Raw genomic sequence first — 11,254 nt, forward strand, 5'->3', positions numbered from 1 at the left:
AATTGTTATACTATGCATTGTATTTTATTTTCACCTCATACTACTTTATCATTGTATTCGATTTTATTTATATATGACATTTGGACCACCTGATTTTATATACGTCACTTTTTGCATATGAAAGATATGATTTATATGGATTGTATGATTTAATATACTTCATTTGAATACATGTAAACAAAATATAAAGTGTATAATTCTGTTCTGATAGATTACAGAGATACATCTCCAAAAAATAAACAGAGTTACGTCTCCAATACAATAATCTTGTAAAATAACTTATGAGTCTGATATAATATTTATGTTTTAAATTATTATATTTTAAAATATTTCCAAAAATATATATCCGAAATCTTGAAACATTTAAATATTTTCTCGTTAATAGGTTATAGGCAGATTAAGAAATTTCTTAATTTAATATCATATTTACCATTTTTTATGTTATTTTAATGCATCAAATCCGTTGGTTAATGAAACAGCACCACAGAACAGCACCGCCACATCTAAACACTGAAACCCCATCACTTCCAAGTTGAATCTGCAAAACCATGTCGAAGGAAGAAGGAACTCACGCCGTCGTTTCCGATCTGATCAACTTCCTCAACGCATCTCCAACTGCTTTCCACGCCGTCGGTAATAACCAAAACCAACTCCTCTCTTCTCTCCCAATTCGCAACTCATCATTCACTCACCGATTTCCTTTTCAGACGAGGCCAAGAAGCAGTTACAAGCCGCAGGTTATCAACAAATCTCGGAGAAGGAAGTTTGGGAACTGAAAGCCGGTCACAAATACTTCTTCACCAGAAACCATTCCACCATCGTCGCTTTTGCCGTTGGCAAAAGGTTCATTTCCTTCCTCTCTAACTGTAATCAATAATGCAACGTTTTTCATTTTTCATTTTTCAACTCTCTTGTCAGATATGTTGCTGGAAATGGATTCCATATAGTTGGTGCTCACACCGATAGTCCTTCTTTGAAACTGAAACCGGTGTCAAAGGTAATTAATTAATTTTGTGTTAATTTTGATTAGTCAACGGATTTTGGATTAGTGAAAGAGGTTTAGGGTTTAGTTTGGATTTGTTAATGCAGGTGGTTAAGGGTGGAATATTGGAGGTTGGTGTTCAAACCTATGGAGGAGGTTTATGGCACACGTGGTTTGATCGGGATTTGACTGTGGCTGGGAGGGTTATCTTAAAAAGAGAAAATGCAGGCTCTGTTTCGTATTCACATCGTCTTGTTAGAATTGAGGAGCCTATAATGCGTGTTCCCACTTTGGCAATTCACTTAGACAGGTTTGTGTTGATGTTAATAACGTGTGCATTGTCTCTTTGTTTTGCTTGATACATGATCAGTTTATTGTGGTGTTTTCCCTTTGTTTGATTCTGTGCAGAGGTGTTAATGATGGATTCAAAGTAAACACGCAGACTCATCTTCTTCCCATCCTTGCAACATCTTTAAAGGTACTGCTGCATTTCTAGTTGATTCTGTGGCCTCCCGATGTCCCTGTAAAGATCTACCAGTGGTTATAGGAGGTTTTATTAATGTGATAGCATGGGGCTAGGCTGTTATTAGCTAAACATGTGTTTCATTGAACTGCTTGAGATTATTTCTACACGACAAATTGTAGTTGTACTTCTATTAGCATGCAATCTTGCTAGTTAGTACTTATCGTCATTTTTGTGTATTGAATCTTTGATGCGATTCTTTTGGGCGGGTGTGCACCGTGTCTCTGTCTACTGAGTTGATTAAAATAAATTATTAAAGCTTCCACAGACGGTGCTTATTTGGATTACAAGTATTCCTTTTTAATGGTTTGGATTTACCTTTTATAAATTCATTGAAATTTGTTGTGCAGGCAGAGGTTAACAAAGTGTCCTCTGAAAATGGTTCAGTTGAAAGTGGAAAGCAGAATGATGGAAAGAAAGAAAATGATAAAACAGGGTCTAGCAATACAAAGCACCACCCTATACTTTTACAGGTTAACTGGCTTGAAACTTTCAATGCCTTCACGGCTTTAACTTTAATTGCATTTCTGTTTTTTTTTGGGGAAAAATGTTAACAATTTCAAAGGTGGTTTTAACTTGTAAGTTGTAAGCCCTTAACATCGGCCTAGGCATGTATACATGACAATTATCAGTCTTATTATTGTTGATTGACCTTCTTCCTCTTATCTCCAGCTGCTTGCAAGCAAACTTGAGTGTGAACCAGATGACATTTGTGATTTTGAATTGCAAGCTTGTGATACACAACCAAGCTTAATTGCTGGAGCCGCCAAGGAGTTCGTATTTTCAGGACGGCTTGATAACCTATGCATGTCATTTTGCTCATTGAAGGTTTGAGTTTTATTGAGATTGTTTCTTCTAGTCAAGATACAAATGCATGTTTGTAGAAATTTAACCTTGACTTTTAATTGTGCCACTCTAAATGTAATTTGGACTGGTTCTATAGTATAAGGGTTAGGGAAATTTAAAAACATCATGATTTATGCTTTAATGAAATGAATAGTGCTAACAAATATGGGTCAAACTCCATCTTTCTGTCGACGAGCTTGGGAAATGGTGGATCATTCAACCTAACCCAAATGGTTTTGTGTATCTCTTTATTGCAGTATCTATAGATGTAGTAAGGACGGATGTGAAATTAATAATGTTATTGGTGATATTAAACTGGATAGATCTCAAAGAAACGAGGTTTTTGCTGTGTATGACTTTATATTAAGATACTGATGTCAGGGTGATACGGATACCAATGCCAGCATGATAATGTATGACAATTTTAATGAAAAAATATGAAATGAACACAAATCATAAAATGTTGTCCACTCTTTCTCACTCCTCTTCTTGCTCCTTTTATTCCTTACAAATTTTAGCAGAATTTCCCTCCCTTATTTCCTTCATGGCCTCACTGGTCTGGAAGTTCGTTACAATTCATGCCCTCCAATCGTGCGTTAGAGACCCCATCCCCTGTATCCCTTCCTTGTATAAGCCTAAATGTTAAGTGGCTTCCTAACTATACTTTTCCTTGAAGCTCTTTGACAAGGAGGAATACTTGAAATTGTTCCATTTGAGTCTTCCGTGTTCTCTCTCTCTTCCCTTCCCAAAAAACATTATGCTTATATATGTTTTGCTTGCAGACCCGATGAATGTTTTCTATGTGAATCCACACTTGGTTGTTACTAAAAGAATCATTAGAGAGAGAACTCTTTTTGTAAATATGTTAGTATTATTGTATTGCAGTACTACTTATAAAAACAGACTCGGCAGTACACCATATTACTGAAGTCCACCTGTAGCACTAAGTATGCCAGGTATAGAGAAAATTACTGAAGTCCACCTGTAGCACTAAGTATGCCAGATATACAGAAAAACTTAAGTCCCCCCTCATTCCCAGCCCATATCACCCATTTTCCTTATGTATCGAGCTTCTCAATCTCTTTCTGGTTTTTCGCAAGTTTTCACCACTCTGTGCTAGGGTATTCGCCTCCTCTGGTGAAATTATTAATTGAATATTTAAATTGTTTTGCATTTAATTAAATTACAATATTTTTAAATTTTCTTTAAAAGTAAAATATATTTTCCCCAAGAGAGGTTACTGGGATGACTTTTGAATTTTAGTTTCTAAAATATTATGCTTTAGAGATTATTTCCTTATATGTTATTTTTGCATATGTTTGTTTATGCATAGGCATGTTTTGAATTATAGGTAGGATTTTATGATTCATATTGATACCAGTTGATAGAAACCGGCTCTGAACAGAATAATTTAGGGAATAGGAATACTTTACTGATAATAATTCTGGTGGAAGTTCAAAGACCAGAATATTATGCTTACAATAGTTTTAGGAAAATAGTACAAAATATTAGGACACACACCAAGATTCTGAGAGCTTGGATCTCTCCCTCCCAAGTGTCTAACACTCACAACTGCAGGATGATCCAAACACAGTTATGTTTCCCTTCTTATATTGCCTAAGTTCTGTAACTGTTCTTAATAATAATTGTTATTCTAGTAATAATAATAATTGCTGCCCCTTAGAATCTGTAACTGCTAAAATGACTGTTTATATGTATTCTTTATTGGACAACATTTATCTTGCTTTACTGGTGCCCCTTCCTCTTATAAGTATTCTTTATGAGAGGTCTAACAATACTCCCCCCTAAAAGAGACACCTTGTCCTCAAGGTGAAATGAAGGAAATTGCTCTTTGATGACTTCAACAGGTTCCCATGTAGCTTCAAATTCTGGTAGGTCCTGCCATTGAATAAGTACTTCAGCTGAGCCATTAGCATTGTTTCGGACAGCACTTACTGCAGCAGGTGATACTTGGAGTTCTAAATCCTCAGAAAGCATTGGTGGAAGAGGTTGTCGATTGCTTGTTGGAGTCAGGGCTTTCTTTAGTAAGGAAACGTGGAAAACCGGATGGATTTTGCTCTCTGGTGGTAAATCCAATTCGAATGCCACTGGTCCTATCTGTTTGATTATTTGATAAGGCCCATAGAACCTAGGACTTAGTTTCTCATTCCTCTTCTTAGCAAGAGATTTCAACCTATAAGGTTGCAGCTTAAGATAAACCCAATCACCGGTAGAGAGAGTAACTGGTCTTCTGGACTGATCTGCATATGTTTTCATCTGAACTTGGGCTTTCACTAGATTAGACTTTAACTCATGTAACACTTGATCCCTCTCTTGAGTTAACACATTAACTTCTTCCACAATTGAAGGAATGGTAGAGCCTTTGAGTAAATGGGGAGGGTCTCGACCATAGAGAGCTTTGAAAGGAGTCAATTTCAAGGAACTATTATAGTTGGTGTTGAACCAATATTCTGCCCACCCTAACCACTTTGTCCACTGCTTCGGTTGAGTCCCTGTGAGACACCTCAGATAGGTTTCCAAACACCGATTTACTACCTCGGTTTGACCATCAGTTTGGGGATGATATGCGGAGCTGAATTTTAACTTGGTACCAGCCATTTTAAACAACTCTGACCAGAAATGGCTGAGAAATATTTTATCCCTATCTGACACAATGGTTGATGGAAAACCATGTAACTTAACCACCTCTTTGATGAAAATTTCAGCAACATCCTTAGCGGTAAAAGGGTGACTTAAAGCCATGAAATGAGCATATTTGGTAAGACGGTCTACTACCACCAAAATCACATTTTTACCATGTGCTTTAGGTAACCCTTCTATAAAATCCATTGAAATATTAGCCCATACTTGAGTAGGAATTGGCAGTGGTTGCAATAGTCCAGCAGGAGACAAGGTTTGATATTTGTTCAATTGGCAAACTTCACAAGTGGCAACATATTGCTGAATATCTTTCTTCATTCCTTCCCAGTGTAGAATTGCTGAAATTCTTTTAGAAGTTCTGAAAAATCCCGAGTGTCCTCCCGTGGCTGAATCATGGAATTCTTTTAAAAGCTTCGGAATTTTGGAAGACCCTTTAGGTAGCACTAGTCGTCCTTTGAAAAACAACTTCCGATCTCTAAAAGAATATCCAGGGTGAGAGTGGCTATCCTTCAGCAAGTCTTGAATGATTTCTTGTAATTTTTTATCATTTTGAATTTCAGTCTCCCACTCCTCTAATTCGTCAAATTGGACTGTGGATAGAGCTGCATAACTCATTCTTCTAGAGAGTGCATCAGCCACTCTGTTTTGTTGTCCAGGCTTGTATTGAATTTCAAAATCAAATCCCATCAACTTAGAAGTCCACTTGAATTGTTCCTCTCCTAGAACTCTTTGGTCACAAAGAAATTTGAGGCTCTTTTGATCCGTAAGGATGATGAAATGCCTTCCCATCAAGTAATGTCTCCATTTTTGAACGGCTGTCACAATGGCCATCAACTCTCTCTCGTACACTGACTTGGATTGTGCTCTATCTGATAACGTTTGACTATGAAAAGCCACTGGTCGACCTTCTTGCAATAAAACAGCCCCTAATCCTTTGTTAGAAGCATCTGTTTCTATGGTGAAGACTTTGGAGAAATCTGGAACTGTTAGTATGGGTAATTCTGCCATCAGTTTCTTCAGTTGCTCAAAAGCGGCATGGGCTTCGTCATTCCAACGGAAACAATCTTTTTTCAACAATTGGGTCAGCGGTCTAGCTATCCTGCCATAATCCTTCACGAACCTTCTATAATAACGCGTGAGTCCTAAAAATCCTCTTAGTGCTTTGAGATCTTTAGGAATGGGCCACTCCATCATAACAATTAATTTTTTTGGATCAGCTGCAAATAGTTGGTGCTCCTTCAGTAGCGCCAGAACAGCTTGCAAATGCTTATGATGTTCCTCACTAGATTTGCTATAGATCAGTATATCGTCAAAAAAAACCAAAACAAATCTTCTCAAGTATGGTTTCAACATTTCATTCATTAACGATTGAAATGTGGAAGGTGCGTTAGTAAGTCCAAACGGCATAACAACAAACTCATAATGACCCTCATGAGTTCTAAAGGCTGTCTTTTGAATATCCTCTTCATTCATCCTTATTTGATGATAACCTGATTTTAAATCCAGTTTAGAAAAAATATTTGCTCCACCTAATTCATCAAGTAGCTCATCAATAATGGGAATAGGGAATTTATCGGGCACAGTAATCTTATTTAAGGCTCTATAATCTACACAAAAACGCCATCCTCCATCTTTTTTTTTTAACCAGAATAATAGGACTAGAGTAAGGACTTACACTAGGCCTAATGACACCAGATTTTAGCATATCATCTACTAACCTTTCAATCTCATTTTTTTGGTAATGAGGATATATGTAGGGTCTGATATTGGGAATATTCGCTCCTTCCTTGAGTATAATAGCATGATCTTGTCTCCTTGACGGTGGCAGCCCCTTTGGTTCTTGGAACACCTCTTCAAATTCGCTTAAAACTCCTTCTAGCCAGTTAGGCGGTGATATTACTGAATCTGTTCCAGCCTTTAACATCTGGTATTCTAGGAGAAAAACTTGCCCTTCATCACGCATGGCTTTTAAAACAGACTTGAAGGATGCTGCTGCCCTCAATAATTCAGACTCTCCTTTCAACACATGATAGCGATTACCCCATGGGATCTTGATAGTTAAATCTTTGAAATTTGCTTTTATTTCTCCCAAACCGGATAGCCATTCCATTCCTAAAACCACATCCACTCCACCTAATTCAAAGATGAAGAAATCCTGTTGAATGTCCAACCCTTGAATGTTGAGTTTCAGTTGGGGACACACTCCTTTACAAGAAATTTTTCTCCCATCCCCCACTTCTACATAGTAAGAGGGTGTTTCTTCTACTTGCCATATCTCTTCTTTAACAAGCACAGAAGAAATAAAATTATGAGAGGCTCCACAATCAATCAATACCACTACTTGTTTGTCGCCAATTCTCCCGCGGAGTTTGATAGATTTCTTGGTAGTAAGCCCTGAGATGCTATACATAGATAATTGCAAGGTTTTCACTTCTTTTGCTGGTTCTTCCTCCGCTACTTCTTCCTCTTCTTCTGATTCAGCCCCACTACCTTCCTCCATCAAGATCACCCTTAATTGTTTATTTGCACAGATGTGCCCTGGTCCGAACTTTTCATCACACCTATAGCACAACCCTTTCCTATACTTCTTCTCTTGTAATTCTGCATCTGTTAACCTCCTAAAGCTTCTCCCTTTAGATGAAAGATTTGTTCTAGAGTCACTTGTAGTGCTACCAATTGATGAAGCAGCCTGGTTTTGACTTTTAGAATTTGGTGTCCATGTCACTGTTTTGGTGCTATTATAGGTCCTAAAACCAGATTTACTTCCAGAACTTGTTCCACTATTACTCTTGTTCAGCAAATTATTTTTTTCATCCACCCTTTGAGCATAGTCCATTAATTCAGACAATGTCTCCACTGGATGCAATTTCAACTCTGCCCTAATAATATCTTTAAGTCCATTCAAGAAAATACCTTTCAAATAGGATGGCTCTGTGCATTTTAGAGGGCCAGCATACATTTCAAATTGTTCTCGGTATTCCTCCACGGTCCCGGTTTGTTTGAGACTCAACAATAATTCAAAAGGACTTTGAATCATTGATGGTTGAAACCTTCTTAATATGGCAGTCCTAAAATCTTCCCAAGTGGGATTCTGAGACGAGAATTCCCACCATTGATACCACGGCAGTGCCTTGCCTTCCATAGCCACCATCACAGTTTGTAATTTCTCGTTCTCACTCATCTTCTTCAAGTCAAAGTAACGTTCCACCCTGTTCAACCAACCATAGGCGTCAGTGCCTTCAAAAACAGGTATCTCCAATTTTCTCCACCGTTCTTCACGTTTTCGAGGATGGCTAGTGTGTACAGAAGCGTCGTCATCACTGCCGTTCGGACTCCCCGGTGTTGTTCGCATTGTGCGACGCATCAGGGCGGTTAATTCTGCTACTTGCTGACTCGTTTCAACTCTTTCCTTCGAGGATCTTTTGCACATTTTCCCGCATGGCTAACAACCCTTCAAATCCACGTTCGAGAATTTCCAATCTGGCCTCCATTTCCCCTCGCATAGATACCATAAAGCAGTCCCGGAAGGAAACTGCTCTGATACCAGTTGATAGAAACCGGCTCTGAACAGAATAATTTAGGGAATAGGAATACTTTACTGATAATAATTCTGGTGGAAGTTCAAAGACCAGAATATTATGCTTACAATAGTTATAGGAAAATAGTACAAAATATTAGGACACACACCAAGATTCTGAGAGCTTGGTTCTCTCCCTCCCAAGTGTCTAACACTCACAACTGCAGGATGATCCAAACACAGTTATGTTTCCCTTCTTATATTGCCTAAGTTCTGTAACTGTTCTTAATAATAATTGTTATTCTAGTAATAATAATAATTGCTGCCCCTTAGAATCTGTAACTGCTAAAATGACTGTTTATATGTATTCTTTATTGGACAGCATTTATCTTGCTTTACTGGTGCCCCTTCCTCTTATAAGTATTCTTTATGAGAGGTCTAACAGTTTCTTTAGAGCATTGTTTAAGTAACCAAAAGAGGTAAAATTTTATGCGAAAATGATGCAATTATCATTATATTACTACTGTTGAAGGTGTATTTTCAAGACAGCTTCCTTTTATTACCCCTTTAACCAATGCTCTTAGGGCGCTCATTAGCAAGACCTTAACTTTTACTATAATATGCTAACATCCTTGTTTCACTTTCAGGCATTAATTGATGCTACATCCTCTGACAGCAATCTTGAGGAAGAGCCTGGCATTAGAATGGTGGCTTTGTTTGACCATGAGGAATGTGGATCTAACTCTGCTCAAGGAGCAGGATCTCCTGTAGTGCTAGATGCTTTGTCGAGGATTACATATTCCTTCAGCCCAAATTCCAAGGTATACTTTTTCCTTTTTAATTCCCATGCAATTCCGTGTACAACTTAGTGTAGCTGAACAATTATGCTGTTGTCTACTTTCCACTGTGGACTTGTATTATACATGTAGGCAGTAGTACCTTCAGCACATTGATGTTAAGGTATATTAACCTCACATCTTTTTAATCCAAATCACTATTCTGAAACCCTTGAATTTACACGAGTTTTCAAAAAACACAGTAAAAAACCTTAAATATCATAAATAATGTATACAATAGTTTCAACTTTCATGACTAAATTGCAAAAAATAATTAAGATGCGATGATATTTGTAACCTAACCCATAATAAATGAATAGGTTATGAGTTCTATCTGCATATACTAGTTTCTGAAACATAAGTGGAGGAATGTTTATGTTTTTAATCTTCGGTGTACTGAAATTGAGGTGAAGTGTAGCTTAAATTTTGTTAGCAGCTATGGTTATTTCAGCATTCAATTTAGAGCACAAGTAAACGTTCCAGATATTTAAATGTGGAAAGTGGAATAACTTATAACCTCATTATAATCGTGTTTTTAGTTATGTAATTAGTTTTCTTCCCCGTGTTTTGTTTTAGCTTCTCGAGAAAGCAGTACAAAAAAGCTTCCTTGTATCTGCTGATATGGCACATGCACTACACCCGAATTACATGGTAAGTTTTCCTGCATGCCTTGATTTACTGTTGCCCATAATTCAAACTGTTGCTTATTGAGATCCGGGCTAATTTCTTGCAGGACAGGCATGAAGAAAACCATCAGCCTAAACTACATGGAGGACTTGTCATTAAGCAAAACGCAAACCAACGCTATGCAACCAATGCTGTCACATCCTTCATTTTTAGGGAGATAGCATCAAAACATAATCTTCCTGTTCAGGTCAGTTCAATGAAAAAAAGTTTGTCTCTTTTCTTCCTCTCTTATTGGAAAAGATTGTGTCTTCAAAGGAAGATATACAATCATGAACAACAATCTTCTCCATTTTAATATTTATAATACTTCAAGGAGCAAATTGTTTTCTGTTTACGTAAAAATTGAAGGATTGGAATACTGTGATCGTAGTATGAGGTAATGAATTATAATGTGTATGTTGATGTATAGGACTTTGTGGTGCGCAATGACATGGCCTGTGGTTCAACAATCGGTCCTATTCTTGCAAGTGGCATAGGTATTCGAACTGTTGATGTAGGTGCACCTCAGTTGTCAATGCATAGCATCCGTGAAATGTGCGCTGTTGATGATGTAAAATATTCATACGAACATTTCAAGGCCTTTTTCCAGGAATTCTCTCTTCTCGATGCTAATATTGTTGTGGACATCTAGGCTATATATTCACTGAAGATTTACCCATCCATCCTATGCTCTGGGTTTGCTGAGGGATCAGGATTTCTAATGATGTTTTTTTATAATTGCAAAACTGAAATAGTATCTGACTTGTAATTGCAATATTTGGGGCTACTTGCTGTACTTGAATAGTCCACAATTATGCTTCCATTGTAGACCTATTCAGATGAGAAATTAATCTTTCAGAATAGGGGTTCAAATAAAATTTAAATGTAATATGAATTTTCAAGCAGCATATATTACCGAAAATGCAGGACAGTGATGTTACTTAATGTTGTAGCTGTAACGTATAGTATAATCTTAGTGTCAGCTATGAACTTAAAAAATCAAATTTTTAGAAAGTTGAATGTACGGTTTTTAAAATGAATATTTCTATATTGAGATCTTTAACATGTTAAAATTTGCCTTAAAGAAAATATGCAAGTGGTGAAAAATCAGGGATATGTGGAGTTGTGGACTATGTTCAAATGCAATCTTGAAAATATTCACCAAGGAAGGGATAGCCAATACTCGCATGTTTTGCTTCAAAAGTGCGCAATGGTTTCTTATT

At 37.2% G+C, this 11,254-nt stretch overlaps 1 protein-coding gene across 1 annotated transcript; it reads left to right on the forward strand.

The window, feature by feature from the left end:
- Positions 1-429: 429 nt before the first annotated feature.
- Positions 430-10,976, forward strand: LOC127084246 (probable aspartyl aminopeptidase). The gene is made up of 11 exons (XM_051024665.1): positions 430-633; positions 708-843; positions 919-997; positions 1,090-1,292; positions 1,391-1,460; positions 1,856-1,978; positions 2,178-2,333; positions 9,177-9,350; positions 9,942-10,016; positions 10,099-10,239; positions 10,462-10,976. Exons 1-11 carry the CDS (start codon positions 549-551, stop codon positions 10,681-10,683), a joined length of 1,464 nt encoding a protein of 487 aa, XP_050880622.1. The 5' UTR covers positions 430-548; the 3' UTR covers positions 10,684-10,976.
- The last annotated feature ends 278 nt before the right edge of the window (positions 10,977-11,254 follow it).

The sequence above is a fragment of the Lathyrus oleraceus genome, chromosome 5, assembly GCF_024323335.1.
Source record: "Lathyrus oleraceus cultivar Zhongwan6 chromosome 5, CAAS_Psat_ZW6_1.0, whole genome shotgun sequence".
Taxonomy (NCBI): domain Eukaryota; kingdom Viridiplantae; phylum Streptophyta; class Magnoliopsida; order Fabales; family Fabaceae; genus Lathyrus; species Lathyrus oleraceus.

Bases quoted from the DNA above. Each gene is read 5' to 3' on its own strand.
- LOC127084246 (XM_051024665.1), top strand. From the start codon at position 549: ATGTCGAAGGAAGAAGGAACTCACGCCGTCGTTTCCGATCTGATCAAC. The intron at 998-1,089 runs GTAATTAATTAA...TTGTTAATGCAG, and splicing joins AACTGAAACCGGTGTCAAAG to GTGGTTAAGGGTGGAATATT. The intron at 1,979-2,177 runs GTTAACTGGCTT...TCTTATCTCCAG, and splicing joins ACCACCCTATACTTTTACAG to CTGCTTGCAAGCAAACTTGA.